Source organism: Triticum urartu, chromosome 7 (assembly GCF_003073215.2).
Source record: "Triticum urartu cultivar G1812 chromosome 7, Tu2.1, whole genome shotgun sequence".
Taxonomy (NCBI): domain Eukaryota; kingdom Viridiplantae; phylum Streptophyta; class Magnoliopsida; order Poales; family Poaceae; genus Triticum; species Triticum urartu.
In genome coordinates this window covers 192700326-192721748 of record NC_053028.1, presented here as the reverse complement: position 1 = coordinate 192721748, position 21423 = coordinate 192700326, and the positions used below count along the sequence as shown (strand labels likewise).

At 47.5% G+C, this 21423-nt stretch overlaps 2 protein-coding genes across 4 annotated transcripts; one reads left to right on the top strand and one right to left on the bottom strand.

Moving 5' to 3' along the window:
- The first annotated feature begins 1546 nt into the window (after positions 1-1546).
- LOC125524399 lies at positions 1547-7434 on the top strand. Of its 3 annotated transcripts, none has more exons than XM_048689453.1 (6): positions 1568-2291; positions 3037-3367; positions 3950-5361; positions 5526-5639; positions 5791-5942; positions 7228-7434. In XM_048689453.1, the coding sequence occupies exons 1-6, from the start codon at positions 1968-1970 to the stop codon at positions 7286-7288; spliced, it is 2394 nt and encodes a 797-aa protein (XP_048545410.1). In that variant the 5' UTR covers positions 1568-1967; the 3' UTR covers positions 7289-7434. The 3 variants fall into 3 exon arrangements, with proteins under 3 accessions (XP_048545412.1, XP_048545410.1, XP_048545411.1); XM_048689454.1 differs by having other exon boundaries at positions 1583-2291; positions 3037-3271; XM_048689455.1 differs by lacking the exons at positions 5791-5942; positions 7228-7434 and having other exon boundaries at positions 1547-2291; positions 3950-5437.
- Positions 7435-8219: 785 nt separating this feature from the next.
- LOC125524400 (protein HOMOLOG OF MAMMALIAN LYST-INTERACTING PROTEIN 5) lies at positions 8220-12597 on the bottom strand. Its single transcript, XM_048689456.1, has 7 exons — positions 12312-12597; positions 12108-12208; positions 11396-11505; positions 11221-11296; positions 10972-11109; positions 9585-9656; positions 8220-9475 (listed from the first exon to the last, which is right to left on the bottom strand). The coding sequence occupies exons 1-7, from the start codon at positions 12403-12405 to the stop codon at positions 8603-8605; spliced, it is 1464 nt and encodes a 487-aa protein (XP_048545413.1). The 5' UTR covers positions 12406-12597; the 3' UTR covers positions 8220-8602.
- Between the last annotated feature and the right edge of the window lie 8826 nt (positions 12598-21423).

Genomic DNA, 21423 nt, shown 5'->3' with positions numbered 1-21423 from the left:
GCAGAGCAGAACCAGGACTCGGTGGAAGGCAGACCAGTTGCGGCTACCCACACAACTGATGACCGCGACCCCATGCCACCCGCACGACCGAGGGACAACCCATCTGCACACCCACCGGCACAACCTACCGCCCACACTATGCCGCGCACCACCGACTGGGGGTGCCGCCCTGGGAGCCGAGGCCCTCCACGTGAGGTGGAGCCGCCACCTTTTATCGGTGATGCGCGACCGTGCTAGAACCACCTCAGGCGGCGGAGGAGAGAAAGGAGGAGGGGGTGAGTGGAGGTGGCAGCTAGGGTTGGCTCCCGAGTCACCTCAGAAGAGACAACGCGGGGAGGGGGAGGCAATCCAAACAACTCACTTCTAGCTACAGTTGAAGCCAAGCAACTTGATATATTCATCTCTTAGTCCATGGGTTAGGGACGATGGGAATGACTGAAAATTTGGCAAACTAGGAGAAAACACAAGGCATATTTGGAGCGGGGTGACAACATAGCAAAGCAATAATACAATGGCCGAGGAGCTTAGTTGAGTGAGTCGTCATAAATCCTTTTGTCAGCCCGTGGCAACGCACGGGCATTAAACTAGTAGAATCAATGGCTCACTAGGGACATAGAAATGAGAAGCAACACGAAAGGCGTTGGCATCGACCGCGCAGAGAAGGTCGAATATTACAGTTCCTAAGCATGTGAGGCTTCAAGAGGACATAAGGATCAGATGGTCGTTGTGGAAATACGGCGCCGACTATACATACCTAGGCATGGGCTGCAGCCCGAGGCTAGGTTCGGGCTTCTACTTTCAGGCTTTGGGGGCGGGCTTCCAGTCTTAGTTGTTAAATGCATATTGAAATTCACACGTTTGGGCCGCGCTATGGGGCTTCGGGTTGTCGCTTGGCTGGGCTTGGGCTTGAGAAGAGAGTAACTTTCAAGCTTCCGCCGCTCCCGCAGATTGTCCTCACTTCTTCATGCTATCAAAGACCTCCAAATTGTCAGTGTATAATGAGACGATTGAATCATGCCCTTTGCGCAAGGGAAAGACCGAATCCGAGAGCCAGAGCTTCAGCCGTCACGACATCCACACACCAATCTACCTTTCCATTCCCTCCTGCAATGAATTGCCTTTCATCCCTCAGAACCGCCCCAACAGTGCCCCTAAGCAGATCTTGATCAAAAGATATATTAACATTAGGTTTGACAAAAAACCCGAAGGCCTTATCCAGCCCTCTTTTTTCAAGATAGCCTTCAGAGAGGAGGCGATAACAAAATTAGTTGTAAGCATACAGATCCCATAGAAACCTGGTATGCACTCTGAACTATCTCCTCATGTACTATTTTGTCCTTTCCCACCATAACTACCAGGCAGTAATGGTAATAATCTATCGAGCATTTGAAAAACCAAAATGGACAAAATTTGATCTGGTAAAAAAAGTAGGAACTCCAGAACCGTCTTTCCAGCATGATCAACTTCGCAGGCTCTATTAATAATTCGTTCGTCCCTAACCGTTTGGATAGGGTGATGAACTTGTCTGTAGAGACTAAAGAGTTTTCTGCAACCAAGGAGCGAAGTAGTAAGGATCTTTATGTAAAATACATAACTTATCTCACATATGTTAGATGTAGATTAAACAGTTAGAAGTGTCTTGATGACATGCATACCACCATCACCAACGGCATTTATAACCTCCCATCATCCGCTGGCTGCCACGCTCCTACCGTTTCCGGCCGTCAGATTTCGTGGCCCGAACATTGCTGGCTGTCCGATCTATTTAGTAGCCCATCCGTAGGTCTAGATGCAGAACCTTCTCTGATCTCTGTCCCCATCGCGCGGTCGCGCCGCTCAAACCCTCCGGAATCCTCGTCGCCACTCCCCTGTGGCCCTGTCCCCCACTCTAACCTGGCGCCAAGCGAGCCTTTCAAACTCCCCGTTGCCTTCCAGAACCTTCGAGAAGCGTCCCCCTCCGTCGCGCCATGGGCTGCGGGCGGAAGCGGCCTCGGGGGGGCGGGGAGCTGGGACGGGTGGCGGAGATCGTGATGGTGCTGGCGGTGGCCGGGGAGGTGCGGGGCGGCAGGGCGCCCACGGCGGCGGAGCGGGCGCTCGTGGCGGAGGCGCGGGGGCGGCTCGCAGCGTCGGTGGCGGCCGTGGAGGTACGGCCCAAGGAGCTGTACCCGAGGGAGGCCGTGCGCACGCTCGTGGAGGACCTCGGGCTCGGCCGCGCCAGGGATCCCGCCGCCATGGACTACCGCCCCCGCAGGGCCTCGATCGCCGAGAGGATCCTTCTCACCAAGCGCAAGGTTTGACACCCTCCCTTGATTCAGCCCATTTGTTGGGTCCTAACTAAGCCTGTTCGGTGGATCCACTCAGAGGCATTGCTCTCTGCTTCTCTCTGTTCAGTGGAGAGCCAGGCACCCTGTAAAAAAACAGCAGCAAGCCACACGTAGTATAAGATTAATCACATAGTCCTACTATCGTTGATTAGTAGTACGACCTAGTAGCCATTAGCCAAGCAAACAAAGAAAAAGAAGAACGAAAAGTGCAGAAAACAGAGAAGGGACGAGAGGCGCGGAGGTACCTGCTGCCTGGGTGAAGGAAGAAGGCGTCTGCCAGCATGGAGGGAGGAGGCGGAGGGGATCGTGGTGGCAGTATCGCGTGGAGGAAGATGGGGATGGCAGCGACCGGTCAGTGCAGGCGATGGCAGTGGCAACGAGTGCAGGCGATACTTGAGGATACAGCGTATCACCATATACAATGACAGATGTAAATGATTTTAGTTATATGTGTGTTGCATCAACCATCAAATGACAAAAATGTGAATAGTTTTCTTATTTTATAAGGAAGTATTTCAGTTTACACAATATGGCCAGTTCAATTTTCTTAGTGGTCATGATAGCTTTTAGCTTTGGGGGTCAAATTTCTTCTGTTTCACTAATCAGCATATTAATATGCTGTAATGTAGTTCGATATGTTGGTGCATATATGCTAACCGAAATTTTAAGCATCTTCAATGATTTCTCTTTTGTCTTTCCTTTTGTGAAATAGATGGAACAAGTCAAGGAATCTCTAGTACGTCCAACCACGAATGTTCCTCAGACAACACCCTCAAGTGCAACCGCTATATTCCAGGATGGAGCTTCCAAGTCCGCCGCTGGATGGAACCTGTCAGCTGCTGGGTCATTCCCTGCCTCAACCCCAACCCCAGTAACCATGTCTTCTTCTATCTTGAAGCAGTCCCGACCAAATGAAACACCAGCGGGAGTATCTTCTTCCAAATCAGGTAACCTTCCTTCAATTGTTTCTCTACCACTGGTTGGTTCTGCAAATATTGAAGTGGAAAAGGCTGTTAATTGTCCTAATTTCAGACAAAGAGGAGGTAATGTGTCGTTGCATCCATGTTTGCCTTACACTATCCACTTTATTCATTTTCGTAACTTTTTAATTAAATGTTCTTCCTATTCTCAAGACGGCTGGTGCTTATGTTTAACGCTTGAACCTGGTCTAGCTCCTAACTTCACTCAAATAAATAGCAATATCTTACATTCCATGCAGAAAGATAAATATGTTCCTTAAGAAGCTCATCCTTTACATCCAGGAATAGTTAGTTCCACTAGTATGCATTTTTTGTTGGTGTGCATCAATCTACATTTTAGCTTAACTAGTACCGCAGGCACTCTGTATACCCTGGTTACAGAATCAGCTAATGTGAAGTTATATGCAGAAACTACACAGCACTAGATTTCACAACAGCATTATTACTATGTTACCAATGTTCTATTATTCATAATATAAATTCACAAACACTTCCACCCTATCTTGCATCCTTTATTCATAATATAAACTTTTTCTAGAAGATATTCACACCATGCAATTCTGGTATGTTTGATTTTGAGTGAGATGCATTCCTTTGAATCTGCTTACTCAAAAAGTAATTTTGTCTATGTCACCTTTGTTGCAGCAACTATTGGCCAGACAAATAAATCAGCTCATCTTACTGCTACTAGGTCCAGCCAAAGCACAGTTCAGAGTTCTAGTGCAGGGAAATCTCATGAAAAGAAGGCACCTTCGGCTCAACCTGTCAACAGGAACATTGTTATTGGAGATCATGTTCCTCCGGGAGCAGCAGCATTTATTCAACAGGAACCCTGCTTCTCCAAGCACAACGCGATAGCAAAAAATGTTCAACTGGTTCTGCACCAACCTGCCAACCATCCTAGCTGGACGGTACCATCAACTGAGTATATGCATGCTCGGGTGGACTGTCAAATATGTAAAACATTTATCACTGATGTGGAGAGTTTACTTGTTTGTGATGCTTGCGAGAGGGGTGTACACTTAAAATGCCTTCAGCAGGATGGGAACGAAGGCCTGTCAATTGCAGATTGGTATTGTCCAACCTGTGTAGCGTATAGTAAGGGCAAACCTCTGCCTCCAAAATATGGCAAGGTTACAAGAACAATTGTTGCATCAAAGGCTAGAGGTGTAACTTTGCAGAGAGCATCAGAAAACCCACGCACAAAAGATGAGAGTGAAAAAGTGGCAGGAAACGGAAGTTTCATCAAGCAGAACTCCAGTGAACCTGGTAGGTCTGTACGTAACAGTGACATGTTGGCCTTAGACACTGTTAGTTCAAAAGCACAATTGGGCTCTGCTTCTGAATTTCAAAAGGAAAACACTAAACATACTGACACTCTGTCTAAACAAAAGGAAGGACATGGCCCACCTTCAAGAAGCTTAGTTACAAAGACCATGGAATCCTCCAGTCAAATTGAAAGTAGTGGAGGATCAACATATAGTGCTGCTGGAAATCTGTCGGAGCAGTCTCATAAGCAAAGAGAGACAATTGAGTTACTTCCATGTGCTGTGAATTCAGTAAATGATTCCACACTGCAGGCTACTGCAATTTCTGACGGGGGAAATTCCGACCATTCCTTCATTGACTCATCTGAAATGTGTGGAATAGAAGGAAACTCTGACCAACTTCTGAACAAGGACGAACAAAGAACCAGCAGCGGTAGAACACCAGCAGATCAAAAACATCAAGAAGATGTAGCCGCTGATATTGGAATAGGGTGTCCTCAGGATGATGAAACAACAGAAGTTAATGCCATGTCAGAACATAACAATGTGTATCTGGTGACATCAAACATGGACTTATGTGCTAAGCATGAAGTTATGGCAGGTCCAAAGAGTGAAGCTGTAGGTTACAGCTCAGATCTTGGTGATGTGGATTGGGTTGGCGATGCCCTGAAAGTTGTGGGCAACATAACTTATTATAACTCCTGTATTGTTGATGGTATAACATACAATCTCCAAGATCATATTTTGATTGGTTCCAAAGATGGCAAGTCTGCTCCATCCAAGCTGCAGGTATCTTTCCATTTTTGTATTATTCCCTCAACTATAGCGTAAATTTAAACCTGTTTGCATGCTAGGATGTTGAAAGGTTAGCACTCCCCTCTTCGTATGTCAAACGCTGGTTATCGTAGAGTGTGTATTTTCTGTAAGACAGTCTTTTCTGCTATCTTTTGCAGTCACTGTGGGAAGAGCATGACTCCCAATCTAAGCTGGCTATGGTTAATACGTATTTCTTTGCTTCGGACATTCCAGAATCGGCTACCAAACCGTCTTCTCCTGAAGAGAATGAGGTGAGCCAAGTGTTTTGATGAAACTGCAAGTCAGAATTTGGGGTTAGATAGAAAATATTTAATCCACATGTGCCAAAAATCACAACCAACCTATGTTGTTGTAGATGCTAATAGTTTGTTCGTTTTCCTTTGTGGTGGTGTCTTCTTACAGGTATATGCTTCAAATAATCAAAAAACAGTAATGGTTTCTTCAATTTGTGGCCCATGTGATGTGTTGCATGTTGACAAGTTTAGAGAAGAGACTAATAGAAGAAATCAGGTGGTCAGTTCAGATAGTAAGCTACATCCAATTTTCTTTGGCAGGTTTGTTTCCAATCTTCTGATATACTATCTTGTATTATTATGATTAGTTAAAACTTGAAATCAGAAATTTATTGTAACTTTGTGTAGCACTGGAAATAAGTAATGTTCCTGTAGCTTTGCTTGGATTTAATAATTAGAACTACCCACACAAATAATAAGTCAATGACACAAAACAAAACAAGGTAGTGGTGGCTGAGTGGCATCTGTGGGACGAATCATTAAGCCAGCCCAGTTTTATAAACGGCTGGTTTTGGTTTGTTTCTCCTTATACATACCTTGATTCCTACTCATTTTGTAATTGCTCAGCTAATTGGAGAAGAAAGTTTCGTAATCTTCAAATGATAATTGTATATTTGTGACATCTTTTCTTGAAAAGAACACTGGAAGGTTGTAGTGCTGAACACATCATTTCCTACTTTGCCTGACTACTGTGCTGGTCGTTGAGTCGACTTCCACTATTGGTCATTTTGCAACCGTTTTGCTAGAAATGTTTAAGAACTTTGTCCCTATTATCCAGATTGCCGTTCATGATTCAATAGTCATAGAAGGAGTTGTACGAATAGGCTGCAGTGAGGGACAGAGTATTACTAGCACAAGTTGAGTGACAAATAGCATGTAACAATTCTCAATCATGCATTTATTTCCCCATAGTTCAACATGGAAGAAAATGAACCACCTAACTTGGAGGGCTGCCGAACCATGATTTATTTGTCGATCCAGAGCAGGGGTGCATCACATTTGTCGAATCTTGTATATTCTGCAAGATTTTGATTCTGCTAGCCAAGATTGGTTGGGTTCTTTTGTGATCCTGGATGGCAATATTGTACATCTGGATCATGCTCTTGACACTTGACTAGTAGTAATATAGGATACAGTAGTAGTTGAACTATGAAAGATCATTGTACGGACCTTAGTTCGCTCAATCACTGTTTTCGTGGCCATCGCCACCAACGCCTTAGGCGCAAACTCCCTGACAGATTGATCCTCGATCCATTGACTCTAGTATCTTATTGAGCCTGGGCCTTTTTACAGCCCTGCTCAGAGATGCGATTGGAGTCCATCTTATGCGTGAAATATTCTATGCTGGCCACACAGAAATGTTTCTGTTGAAGCCATTTTCTGAAACCCTATTGGAATCTTAAGGAGTCATATTATACATGAACTGGTTATTAATGATGGGTGTTAACACAGTTTCCAGTATTGTCTCGTATTCTCGTTCAGACGTAAAAAATTATTAGCCATTCCCAACAGAGGTAAGCTAATTATGTATCCAATTATTTTGCAGGTGGAAGTATGATGAATCCACAGGCAGTTTTGTTAGTGTTGATAGTTCGATGGGTTTCTGACATTCTTTTGAATCACAGTTCACAACTGTACATTGCCGGTCGTCTCTCGTTCCAGCCATTTTGCTGGATGTATATGTGAAGGATGAAGCTGAAGTGAGGTTTACATGCATGTTACTGTATTATAGAATGATGTGTACTGGTTCAGATCTTGCTGTGGGTTTGCCTCCTTGCTTCCTATCAAATTGAGCTATTTTCTGTGTTGTTGCAAAATTTAGACCCTTGATTTACTTGGTACCCTTAAAAATCATATCACCTTCTGCATTAGATGTCGATGGATGCTTGATGAGCCACCTGGCAGAGAAGTTGTTTTGCCATTTGATGCCCAAATTCAACGTTATGAGCAACTCTAGAATAGCCACCATATAGGATATGCAGCGTGCTTCATATGGATATGGAGGCCGTGGTAGATGTGCGCAAAAGTTGCCTTAATGCGGCCTCCATATCTTTTCATTTGAGGGATTAAAACACTATTTTGAGATATCATTGCATTACAAAGGTACATAGGGGTAGAAAAGTCAATTTGAGGGATTAAAACACTATTTTGAGATAACATTGCATTACAAAGGTGTTACATGGGTATTTGCGTAGAAGGTGATTGCATGGAAGTTATTGAGATCATGCAAAACGGAGGAAACTCACTTGGTCCGGCAGCGGCAATTTATGAAGAATGCTCGTTTTTAGCTCGTAATTTTATTTCAATAGAATTTTCTCATTGTTCTAGGGAGGCCAATATGGCAGCAGATTTGTTGGCTAGAAATTCGGAGGTCTCTAGAACCATTGTCTGGAAATCGGAGCCTCCGGATTTTCTAGTAGATGTATTGACAAACGATGTATCGATGTTTGCACATGAAATATAAACCGCCATAATGGCATTTCCCTAAAAAAAAAAGGTGTTACATGGGTGTAGAAAAGTCAATTAACAACATGTCCGTACTAATGCAAAGAATCATCCATTAGATTTATTACCTTGCAGAGTGGGAATCTTCAACATTTTATTCAGGTATAAAAATGGCTGGTAATCAAACCAGAAAATAGCAGGCCTTGAATGAAGCAAACTGTATCAACAACCATCACCACTCGAGGATATGCATTCCAAGCAATGGCCAAATATAGCCTTATCACAAAACTCTGAAAACAAATGGCTCCATGTGACACAAGAAACAGTTTGCTAAAGACCTCCTTTCATCTCCTAGATTTGTGTAGCCACCCCAGCGATCTTGTATCTATGCAACCAGGCAACACCTCCATCTCCATGTTGGTCGTAATTACAGTATAGTGTATTTACACAAGATGTCTTCTCCCAGGACCAGGCAGTTAGTGAGTTTCTGCAGAAGGGTTCGTCAGGAGATCCAGCGCACGCTTCAGGTGCTCCACGGCAATTGACACGTCGTCGAATGCAAGAGCGCCGACGGCAAATCTTGCTGCCTTGTGAGCCTCAGCGATCTTCTCGACCGCCGGCTGGTAATTGCTGTCATACGCGTATTGGCTAGCTGGTGGCGCAGCGGGAGGGGTAACCTGGTGTGTAGCATCAACACTCGGATGGTACTGCGTTGGTGCAGGATGATTTGATGCCGGAGGAGTGTATGATGGAGCAGTTGGCACACCACCATCACTAGCAGGATGGAATGAAGGTTGATGGGTTGTGACAGAAGGTAGTGTGCTGTCCTGGAAGCTCGGGTAAGACTGGAAATTAGGGTAGTTGTATGGAGCAGGTGGGGTTTCTGTAGCGTAGTAGTTTTGAGAGGTGTGCTGGGGTTCAATTGTGTAGGGTGGTTGGTGGTATGTCTGAGGATAAGCTGAAACCTCTGGCTTATCATTGCTCTGAGGATTGTAGCCATCGTCCGAAGGTTGATCTGCTCTTGTGTACGGGGGTGGTGAGTAATTGGATGGTGGTTTATGGACCTCATTTGTAGGGTAGTCTGTGCTTGTGTACGAGGGAGATGAATAATTGGGGTGTGGGGTGTGGACATCATGAGGAGGGTAATCTGTTCCTTGGTATGAGGGAGAGGAATAAGATGAATGTGGCGGGGGTGAAAACTGGGACTGTGGAGATGAGAACTCGGACGGTGGAGGTGGTGGTGAAAAATGTGCCTGGGCAGAGACATGATCATTGAACTTCTCTGCACCTTGTCGAGAAGATATATTTCCTGGCTGGACAGCAGAAAAGCTATCCCTCCTGCTAAAATCCTGTATACAGGAAGATGATAAAATTAAGAAAACTAAAACTTCTTCAACAATCCCTAAAAAAAGATTCTTCAACAAAGACGAAAAAGTAAATAAAGACTAGCCAAATGACCTTGTCTATAGGATGAGGTGATGCTTCATTTCCATTCTGCCGGCTACCAAAAGACTGGCTTCGCCCCATATCCTGATTAATAGACCAAAAATAAGTGACTGTTAATCAGTGAATGTGAAATCTACACAGCAGTACTGTTGCACGTCTGCTATTATTTTTACATGCTGTGAGACATGCACCTTAATTCAACAAAACGATGGAGCATGAAGAAAAGGTACCAAGTAAACTTTTGCACCTTTTACAGTGTGAGAATGCAAAGTACACGATGGTTACAGAAGCCATTTTACTGAGCAATCACATCCTGTTTGAAAGATAATCAAACATATAGGCAACAATATTGAAGTCCATTGTAGCCCACCACAAATCAATCAAACATGCAAAGTAACAAGATGAAGAAACCAACTATTGAATTTTCTTTTCTTTTTTTACTTTGCATAAGGTTGCCATTTTCTCTCCCCTTAGTAACAATCTTAGCAATGATGAAAACTGATTGTAACTTCGAAAGTGGAAAACATAGGTAGCACCCGGCCTTGTTGGTAAGGTTCAGGAGGGTTGTCGACATATTTTTTGGGAAATGGTACAAGGCTTGGGGCATGTCTGGTTTCCAGCCACAGTTTGCCACGCCTAGCAATATTCAAACAAAATATTTCATGTGTGTATCTTCCAGAGTAGAACCGCAGAATGATCTGTTTGTTGAATGGATAATTATTGTTCACAAATGATAATTGTGTGTGCTTGTCTGCTTGAGTTCTAAGAGTTCTCAAAACTGAACACTGGGAGTGGTACTTATTGAAGACAAACTGGACTGAAGTGATAAAAACAAGGACGCAGTGTCATACAGGCTAGCAATACACACAAAAACTGCCCCTCAAACAGGCAACCATGTAAGCAAACTAAAGCATTGTTCAGATCTGCCACTGATGTTGTTTAAGTGGTTCATCACAGATCACAATTGCTCAGTCGCCAATTCTCATGCATATGGGGGTGACCACTGTGCCACGTAAGTGTGGTGCTCCCTTTTGCTGTTTTGCACACAAAGAGGGAGAGAGGGATACAAGAGAAAGGCGGGAGAGTGCTGCTGCCTGGCATCAAATATGTTGGCACTGCCAAATGCTGCGAGAATAGCCAACTGGTGTAATTTCGCCCCTCCCCCCATGAATGAATTAGGCAATTACACTAACTCACATTTGTATTTGAGCAATAGTTAAGTTTTTCACACACTTCAACCTGCCTCGTGAGTTGTTGTTTTTCAAAATAATAATGCTGACTAACAAATTATTGATTCCGCAGCGTGTGAACAACCAAATGCATCATAGAAAAGCCAAATTTGCAAACAAATACTAGTATCTATCATTAATGAAAGGATTGCCGGAGTTAAGGAAGTTACATGATCAATTGTAGTGGTGCTGGCAGGTGCTTCATCTTTGTCCCCACCAGGAGGGCCAGCTTCAGGCTTTCGTCCTTCTTTGAGAGCTTTTCTAATTTCAGCAGCTTTCCAGATGGCATATTTCTGCTTCTGCTCAAGCTGTTAAAGGCCAGTTAAAGCATAAATACATACGCACATTCTGAAAGTTTCAACATCGCATAATAAAATTGTAGACATTAGCATATCAGGCTTAAATAAAGAGACACTTACATCAGGTTGAAGCTCGCCAAACTGACTGAGAATCTCAAAAAAGATGCTGGCAGCATAGAAGGTTTTTGCGGTGTTTCTGCAAAATGTGCAGATTTATTTCAAATGTGTTAGTGGGACTACAAATAGCTAATCCTGATATGATTGAAGCGGAATAAGAATTGTGCAGTTATAATACATGTCAGCTCGTCCAGCACGATCCTGTTTGTCTGCTTTAGCAAAGACACTTGATGCAAACCCCTCCAAATGAAGATGGTCATCAGGCCCCAAGGTCAAAGATTTCTTATCCTGGAGGATGGAGAACTTAATTAGGACAATAAATCTGAGAGAAATGAACTTACTAATCTATATATACTGGAGCAGATTAAGGGTGTGATAAAAAGGATTGTTACTTCAAAACAGGCAAGTGAGCAAGTGGCAACACTTACATCACAAGCCCAAAATCAATCCAAACACGGAGCACTACCGCAACATTTGGAACCAGTGGGTGGCATCAAAGTGGAAGATCCATTGGAGTTTGATGCCAATGGAAGATCAGCCCATATTGCTGAGTGGTTCCGTTACTTGATTACGAGAATCAGCATAAATTCAGGTGGAGTCGATTCCTAGGGTTCCGATGGAAACATGGGACTTCATAAATTATTCACTGCATTGCACTTGCATGCTAACAGCAAAATCACCATACCTCTCAAATGATAAATATCAGTATTCTTCTTAAAGGCAGTCACATAACTGGTTGCTAATCAAAACAAAATACATCGATGTTCTCGTTCCCAAACCCTTAATGCGACGAACGCAACAGATCCAAAGTAAACTACAGTCCACAACTGCTTAGTCCCCCCCCCCCTAAGAAAACAGGTAAAAGTGAAAGGGGACAGATGCTACGATACCTTCTCGAGCTGGTTGATGAGGGAGACGAGGATGGAGTTGGTCATCTTGGTGCGCTCCTTCTGCGGGATCACCAGCCCCTTCTCCATCGCGTACAACCGACCTGTTCAAACCAAAAGCAAATCCAAATCCAAATCTCAGACCGAACCCTAGCAATCAGCGGCGATCGCCGCAAGGCAGATAGACGGCGGGGCGTCGTCTCTCACAGTAGTAGGCGACGAGGGGCTCGTGCTTCTGCAGCTCGTCGGCGCGCTGCAGGTAGGGCAGCAGCCCCTTGGCCGGCTCCGTGCCGCTCCCCATCGGCCGCGGGGGACGTCTGCCTCGCTACAGGAGAGGGATGTCGCCGGAGGCGGAGGTGGGGATTGGGGGTTTGGGTTCGGGGAGGCGGCGATTTGGTTGGGTTTTGTTGGATTTGGGTAGGTTTTCTGCTCTGGGAGTCGTTGCTAGGATGCCGCAGCTTCGTCAGGAAGGAACCGTGGAGGTGGGAGGGAGGGAAGGAGAAGCTTCTTTCTGATCGTGGGGTGGGCCAGTGGGGGTGGTTTTTTACGCGAAGGTTCCTTGCGTTGCTGCGGATTTGCACCCCGCTCCTTCCGTGGTCTCACTCGCCGACCGTCTGATCCCGGTCCCGTGCCGTGAGGAACGGTCGGGGCAAATATGCCGTTAAGACGGGGCCGCCCTTGTTTGTTTTATCCTGCACTTCTTGTTTGGTTGGGCAGATCCACCAAAAATGCAAGAGTGTGTTTGGTTTTTGTTATGGGATAGAACGCAACGGATCGGTTCCGTCCCAAGAGGCCATATGTGTTTGATTCGCTGAACGAATCAGAGCCCACACGTTTCAGAAACGACATACTCTCTCCGTTCCTTTATATAAAGCGTATTTGTTTTTGCTAAAATTTTACAATATAAGGTGCATTTGTTTTAAATCCTCATAATTCTTTTATTATATCTGATGAAGCTATGTACTTAGGGTAGGGTCATGGACCTGTCCAGCATACCCTCTCCAAGGACATCTTTACAAAGAATTAGAAGCAGTTGAAGAGAAATCATCATCCACTCGACCGCGGAGATGCGCTCACTCGACCACCTTGAAGACACTCGACCACCAGAAGATGAGGAACCCTCCACTCTGCAACGGTTAGGACTTAAACCATAGCATTATGAGCATTTATGACATTTTACTGTAGACGTTACCAGTAATGCCTTTCCTTTATGAGCATTGAACCCTGAGTAATGGAGGGGAGCTGGGGTCCTGGCGCACTATATATAAGCCACCCCCCTCCTCTGGAACAGGGGTTCGCACTTTTTTGTAAACTCACACACACACATATAATTCAGTCGACTGCCCCAGGGCACCGAGACGTAGGGCTGTTACTTCCTCCGAGAAGGGCCTGAACTCGTAAAACTCGTGTGTACAACTACTCCATAGCTAGGATCTTGCCTCCTCATACCTACCCCCATTCTACTGTCAGTCTTAGATCCACGACAGTCGGCGCCCACCGTGGGGCAGGTGTCTTAGCGACTTATTGGAGAAGTTGCATTTTTTCGATCCCCATCATCATGGTTCCAGGCGGAAGTTTGGCTGAGGGCCGCGAGATCCGTCTCGGCGCGCTCGTGTTTGTCGCCGACGACTCCGCTTGGCTTCAGGAGGCACCACTCGACGTCGACGCGCTCCCCACCCGCGGGGTGGCGCACTTTCACGCGTGCGTCCGCGGCGTCCTCCTGCGGCAACCGTCGACCCAGTACCAGTCGACTCCAACGGCTTTCCCCTTCCCTGCGACCCGCCGGAGCAAGCGCACCGGTCGGTCGAGGATTCAACGGTGGGTGAAGCATGCGGTGGCCCGCCAGTCGGCCACCCCTCAAGTCACGGCGCTCGAGCCCGACGAGTCTCTCTACGGCCTGTTCGATCTGTCCACTGGCTCCGTAGAGACTGCATCCAAGTGCGGCAACAATGACTCGGCAGCGGAAGTCCTGATGGTCAATGGACCACGCGGCCCTCCTGGCTTCGATCGTGAAGACGGAGGTGACGGGAACGGCGATCCGTCGCGCGTTCACGAGGAGTACCACCCCGAGGCTCTCTCCTCGCAACAGAGAGAAGAACTTCGTCGCCGAAACATGGATGCCCTGCATACTCCAATAGTTGGAGAAACGCTCGAGGCCCAGGCCTTGGAACAAGCTCGCTTGGCCAATCTGGCTGAGCGCACTTGGCTGGAGAACCTACAGCGTGCACTCGACGATCGCGCTCGTCAACGTGCTCCTGAGTCCAGCCGACGCCAACTTTTTCCACCTCCGGCTCAGGTATAGCGGACACCAATCCAAAACCTAGCAGCTGCTGCCCGGATAGCAGAGTCGATTCAACCTTCCCAGTCAGAAGCTGGCCAAGGTCTGGCGCAGATCAGGGCCTTGCTCCGGGCAGCAGGAGAGCAGAATACGGCCGTGTCTCAGTCGCGGGATAGGATCCATAGCAGATCTGTGGTCGCAGATACGATCCAGTCGGCCCATAGCCCGAGATCGCCCCCGAGGCGTGAGGGACGTGGAGAGCGGCGTGATCAGTACAGAAACCAGGAGCGGTATGATCATCGAGCCGATCGCGATGGTCGCCGTCGAGTGCCCATGCCTCCTCCAAGGAGTGGGTCGTACGTGTCGCGGCCACAGGAAGACAGGCGCCCTAACAGCGTCGGAAGGGGTATTCCAGTCGACCCCAGAGAGCCAGGCTTTGATGCGAGATCTATTCTCGTACAAGGCTTGGTCGACAGAAACAGAGCTCACCGAGATGGCCATGACAGAGGCCCGCAAACCAACAATAGGGTGCATGTCTCTGGCCCAGAGTACTTCAGCAGAGCTATCAGAGCTGCAATGGTTCCCCCCAACTTCAGGTTGGCGACTGGAGTCAGTAAGTTCATCGGAGAGTCCAAGCCTGACACCTGGCTCGAAGACTACCGAGTGGCTGTCCAGATTGGTGGCGGCAATGATGAGGTGGCCATGAAACACCTTCCTCTGATGTTGGAGGGCTCGGCTAGGGCGTGACTGAATCAGTTGGCACCTGGCAGCATCTATACTTGGGAAGATCTCGCACGAGTGTTTGTCAGAACGTTTGAGGGTACTTGCAAGCGGCCAGCAGGTTTGACAGAATTACAGTGTTGCGTCCAGAAACCGAATGAAACTTTGAGAGATTATATCCAGAGGTGGATCACCCTGCACCACATGGTGGAAGATTTGTCTGATCATCAGGCAATTTGTGCTTTCAAGGAAGGCGTCAGGTACCAGGAGTTGAACCTGAAATTCGGTCGGACAGGAAACATGACTCTGACTCGGATGATGGAAATCGCCACCAAGTATGCCAATGGTGAAGAGGAGGAGCGACTGCGGAGCGACAAGCACAAAGAAGTCGCCCACAAAGCCGGAGGAGGAAACTCCAGTCGGAAACAAAAACGCAAGGCCGAACCAGGGTGAGGCCTTGGCTGTGATTCAAGGAAAGTTCAAGGGGAAGCCCAAAGGGCCGTGGAACCCCAAGAAAGTAAAAGATCAGGATGGAAATGACGTGTTGGATCTGTCGTGCCATATCCACACCAAAAAAGACGAAGAAGGTAATTTCATTTACCCGAAGCATACCACTCGACAGTGTCGACTCCTAATCCAGCAGTTCCGAGAGAAACAACTCAAGGAAAAGGAGAAGGAGGCAGACAAGGCTGAGAGTGAAGGAGAAGATGATGATGGTTATCCTCACGTGAATTCCACTCTGATGATTTTTGCTGATGTTGAAAACAAGAGTCGATTGAAAGTCATCAACAGAGAAGTGAACATGGTCGCGACACCCAGTTACTTGAAATGGTCGCAGACTGCCATTACATTCGACCAGTCTGATCATCCAGCGCACATCGCCACCCCTGGGAGGCAAGCGCTGGTGGTCGAGCCGGTGGTCGAAGGCACTCGACTGACAAAGGTCCTGATGGACGGTGGCAGTGGCCTGAACATTCTGTATGCAGAAACGTTGAAAGGAATGGGCATTCCGATGTCCAGACTCAGTGAAAGCCATATGAGTTTCCATGGGGTCATCCCGGGCAAGAAGGCTGCGTTCCTCGGTCAGATTGCACTCGACGTGGTTTTCGGTGATGCCAAAAATTACCGCAAATAAAAGTTGACGTTTGAAGTCGTGGATTTTCAGAGTGCGTATCATGCAATTCTGGGCAGGCCGGCTTATGCACGATTCATGGCTCGACCTTGTTACGTGTACCTCAAACTGAAGATGCCTGGTCCCAGAGGAGTGATCACTATCTCTGGTAATCGGAAAAAGGCGGAAGAGTGTTTCCAGAAGGGCTCAAAGATCGCCGATGCCCAGATGGCCGTGGCAGAATTGGAAGAATACCAGAAAAATGCAGACCCGAGTGCCTTGTTGCGAGCCAAGAAGCCAGCCACGGATTCAGCATTCCAGTCGTCTGGCGAGACGAAGTCTGTTCACATCCACCCGATGGACCCCAATGCAGCTCCAACCCACATTTCGACCACACTCGACTCCAAATATGAAGAAGCGCTTATCCAGTTCCTCCGTGAGAACTGGGACATCTTTGCATGGAAGCCTTCTAACATGCCAGGTGTTCCCAGGGGACTGGCTGAGCATCATTTGCGAGTCGACCCGAAAGTGAAACCAGTCAAAGAGCATCTCCGACGGTCCGCCGTCCAGAAAAGAAAAGCAATCGGCGAAGAGGTGGCTCGGCTTTTGGCGGCTGAGTTTATCCGAGAGATTTACCACTCCGAGTGGTTAGCCAATGTTGTCATGGTCCCAAAGAAAGATGACTCACTCCGCATGTGCATCGATTTCAAGCATATCAATTGGGCCTGCCCGAAAGATCACTTCCCTCTCCTTCGCATCGATTAGATAGTTGACTCGACTACTGGGTGCGAGCGTTTGTCCTTTTTGGATGCCTACTCCGGGTACCACCAGATCCGTCTGTACGGACCCGACGAAATAAAGACAGCCTTTATCACCCCGTTCGGGTGCTTCTGTTATGTCACAATGCCATTCGGCTTGAAGAACGCTGGAGCCACATTTATGCAAATGATTCAGAAGTGCCTGCTCACTCAGATCAGTTGGAATGTGGAGGCATACATGGATGACATTATGGTCAAGTCACGTAAAGGTTCCGACCTGCTGACCGACCTCGCTGAAACCTTTGCCAACCTTAGAAGGTATGATATCAAGCTCAATCCATCAAAGTGCACGTTTGGAGTTCCAGGCGGAAAGTTGCTCGGTTTTCTTGTTTCCGAACGAGGAATCGATGCTAACCCAGAGAAAGTAGGTGCTATACTCCGAATGAAACGCCCTGTGCGTGTGCATGATGTCCAGAAGCTTACTGGTTGCTTGGCCACCCTAAGTCGATTCATTTCTTGCCTCGGTGAAAAGGCGCTGCCTCTTTACCGACTGATGAAGAAATCAGATAAGTTCGAGTGGACTCCAGAAGCTGATACAGCATTTGCAGAGCTAAAAGCCCTGCTTTCCACCCAGCCGGTGCTTGCTGCTCCAATCAGCAAAGAGCCTCTTTTGCTTTATATAGCAGCCACTGGACAAGTCGTCAGTATAGTACTTACGGTTGAGCGGGAAGAAGAAGGAAAAGCGTACAAAGTTCAACGCCCAGTTTATTATATTTCCGAAGTCCTGACCCCGTCAAAGCAGAGATATCCTCGCTATCAGAAGCTTGTCTATGGAATTTACATGACCACGAAGAAGGTTGCACACTACTTCTCAGATCACTCTATTACAGTCGTCAGCGACGCTCCATTGTCAGAGATTCTGCACAACAGGGATGCAACTGGTCGAGTGGCAAAATGGGCAATTGAACTCCTTCCCTTGGATATCAAGTTTGAGGCAAAGAAAGCTATCAAGTCCCAAGCAATAGCAGATTTCCTCGCCGAGTGGATCGAACAGCAACTGCCGACTCAAGTTCACTCGGAGCACTGGACCATGTTCTTTGACGGATCCAAGATGTTGAACGGTTCTGGTGCTGGAGTAGTTCTGGTATCCCCCCGAGGAGACAAGTTCAGATATGTCCTCCAGATTCACTTTGATTCCTCCAACAATGAAGCAGAGTATGAAGCACTCCTGTATGGGTTGCACATGGCCATCTCACTCGGCGTCCGTCGCCTCATGGTCTATGGCGACTCAGATTTGGTAGTTAATCAAGTGATGAAGGAGTGGGACGTCAGAAGCCCAGCCATGACTGGTTACTGCAACGCGGTGAGAAAGCTTGAGAAGAAGTTCGAGGGGTTAGAACTCCACCACATCCCCCGATTGAAAAATCAAGCAGCCGATGAATTGGCAAAGATAGGTTCCAAGAGAGAAGCCATTCCCAGCAATGTGTTCTTGGAGCATATTCACACGCCGACAGTTCAGGAAGACCGTTTCACTGAAGAGCCCCCACAACCCAAGAGCGCCACGGATCTGACTGAAGTCGAGGTCCCAGCTGTGGTCGACCTAATCATGGAGGTTCTGGCCATTACTCCCGACTGGCCGGTGCCCTACATTGCGTACATCCTCAGGAAAGAGCTCCCAGAGGATGAAGAAGAAGCTCGACAGATTGTCCGCCGATCTAAAGCTTTTACTGTGATAAGAGGGCAGCTGTTCAGAGAAAGTGTGACTAGAGTCGGTCAGAAGTGCATAACACCAGAAGAAGGTCAAATGATCCTCAATGACATCCACTCGGGGACCTGTGGTCACCATGCGTCCTCTCGGGCCATCGTGGCTAAAGCATACCGAGCTGGATTCTATTGGCCACGAGCAAATGAGATGGCGAAAGATATAGTCGACATATGTGAAGGCTGTCAATTTTACTCCGATATGTCTCACAAGCCAGCGTCAGCCCTAAAGACCATTCCCTCGTCTGGCCCTTTGCTGTTTGGGGACTGGATATGGTTGGACCGCTGAGGACCGGCAAAAGCGGCTTCACTGACGTGCTCGTTGCAGTCGACAAGTTTACCAAATGGATCGAAGCCAAACCTATCAAGAACCTTGACGCTAGCACCGCTGTCAGTTTTATCAGAGAATTGACATTCAGATATGGAGTCCCGCACAACATCATCACAGACAACGGGTCGAACTTCGATTCCGATGAGTTCAGAATTTCCTGCGCCTCTTAGGGCACTCGAGTCGACTATGCTTCTGTTGCTCACCCGCAGTCAAACGGACAAGCAGAAAGAGCCAATGGCCTAATTCTCAAAGGACTGGAGCCCCGACTGATGTGTGATCTCAAACACGCAGCAGGTGCTTGGGTTGATGAACTTCCGCCAGTTCTGTGGGGTTTAAGGACAACTCCTAATCGGTCGACCGGAAGAACTCCTTTCTTCTTAGTTTATGGAGCCGAAGCCGTTCTGCCAAGTGACTTGCTCCACAACGCACCCCGAGTTGAACTCTTCTCCGAAGCAGAAGCAGAGCAGGCCTGGCAAGATTCAGTCGATCTCTTAGAGGAGGAAAGAGAGATGGCCTTGATCCGCTCGACCATTTATCAACAAGATTTGCGTCGATTCCACGCCAGGAATGTGAGGGGTCGGGCCTTTCAAGAAGGAGACTTGGTTCTTCGAGTGGATCAGCAGAAACCACACAAGCTCGCTCCAACTTGGGAAGGCCCCTTCATCATCACCAAAGTTCTCCACAACGGAGCATACCATCTTTACAGTATCGAGCATCAGAAAGACGAGCCACGGGCTTGGAACGCGGAGCTGCTCCGCCCCTTTTATACTTAAACACTCGTTTGAATAAAATGTAATAAGCAACACCTTTTGTAATTCGTTTATCAAAGACAAGAGCTTACGGTTCTCTCATTCGATTGTGTTGTTCTTATTTACTCCTGAAATCCCCCAGTGGGTGGGCTTAGTCGCGAATCCATTCTGCCTAAGTTCGAAAAAATCCTACCGAGTGGAGAGCAATCCTCCCACTCGGGGGCTTAGCTGCAGTCGAGCACTCGCCTAAGTTCTCTCACTAAGAGGCTTAACGGCAGTCCAGTACTCGCCTAAGTTTGAAAAAATCCTACCGAGTGGAGAGCAATCCTCCCACTCGGGGGCTTAGCTGCAGTCGAGCACTCGCCTAAGTTCTCTCACTAAGAGGCTTAACGGCAGTCCAGTACTCGCCTAAGTTTGAAAAAATCCTACCGAGTGGAGAGCAATCCTCCCACTCGGGGGCTTAGCTGCAGTCGAGCACTTGCCTAAGTTCTCTCACTAAGAGGCTTAACGGTAGTCCAGCACTCGCCTAAGTTTGAAAAAATCCTACCGAGTGGAGAGCAATCCTCCCACTCGGGGGCTTAGCTGCAGTCGAGCACTCGCCTAAGTTCTCTCACTAAGAGACTTAACGGCAGTCTAGCACTCGCCTAAGTTTGAAAAAATCCTACCGAGTGGAGAGCAATCCTCCCACTCGGGGGGCTTAGCTGCAGTCGAGCACTTGCCTAAGTTCTCTCACTAAGAGACTTAACAGCAGTCCAGCACTCGCCTAAGTTTGGAAAAATCCTACCGAGTAGAGAGCAGTCCTCCCACTCGGGGGGCTTAGTTGCAGTCGAGCACTCGCCTAAGTTCTCTCAATAAGAGACTTAACGGCAGTCCAGCACTCGCCTAAGTTTGAAAAAATCCTACCGAGTGGAGAGCAGTCCTCCCACTCGGGGGCTTAGCTGCAGTTGAGCACTCGCCTAAGTTCTCTCACTAAAGGGCTTAACGGCAGTCCAGCACTCGCCTAAGTTTGAAAAAACCCTACCGAGTGGAGAGCAGTCCTCCCACTTGGAGGCTTAGCTGCAGTCAAGCACTCGCCTAAGTTCTCTCACTAAGAGGCTTAACGGCAGTCCAGCACTTGGCTAAGTTTGGAAAAATCCTACCGAGTGGAGAGCAATCCTCCCACTCAGGGGCTTAGCTGCAGTCCAGTACTCACCTAAGTTTAAGACCCATTCCTATCCGCAAGGACGACGAGGTGCAGGTCGACTGCAACCTTCTCCTTCAGAGCTGCGACACAAATACAACGTCCACTCCATCCTTATCCGCAAGGACGACGAGGTGCAGGTCGACTGCAACCTTCTCCTTCGGAGCTGCGACACAAATACAACGTCCGCTCCATCCTTATCCGCAAGGACGACGAGGTGCAGGTCAACTGCCACCTTCTCCTTCGGAGCTGCGGCACAAATACAACGTCCGCTCCATCCCTATCTGCAAGGACGAAGAGGTGCAGCAAGCAAATTCCATCCGAAGGTAAACACAAGCACATTCGGAGATAAACCAAATTCAGATAAATACTAAAAGGTTCCAAGCAGCGAATCAAAGGTACTCGGGCACCAAGCCCGAAGGAGTTTAACG

Excerpts from the sequence above, each read along its gene's own strand:
- LOC125524399 (XM_048689453.1), top strand. The coding sequence starts at position 1,968 with ATGGGCTGCGGGCGGAAGCGGCCTCGGGGGGGCGGGGAGCTGGGACGG. Across the intron at positions 2,292-3,036 it reads TCCTTCTCACCAAGCGCAAG|ATGGAACAAGTCAAGGAATC; the intron begins GTTTGACACCCT and ends TTTGTGAAATAG. Across the intron at positions 5,943-7,227 it reads CATCCAATTTTCTTTGGCAG|GTGGAAGTATGATGAATCCA; the intron begins GTTTGTTTCCAA and ends ATTATTTTGCAG.
- LOC125524400 (XM_048689456.1), bottom strand. The coding sequence starts at position 12,405 with ATGGGGAGCGGCACGGAGCCGGCCAAGGGGCTGCTGCCCTACCTGCAG. Across the intron at positions 12,209-12,311 it reads GCCCCTCGTCGCCTACTACT|GTCGGTTGTACGCGATGGAG; the intron begins GTGAGAGACGAC and ends TGGTTTGAACAG. Across the intron at positions 11,506-12,107 it reads TCATCAACCAGCTCGAGAAG|GATAAGAAATCTTTGACCTT; the intron begins GTATCGTAGCAT and ends TCCATCCTCCAG.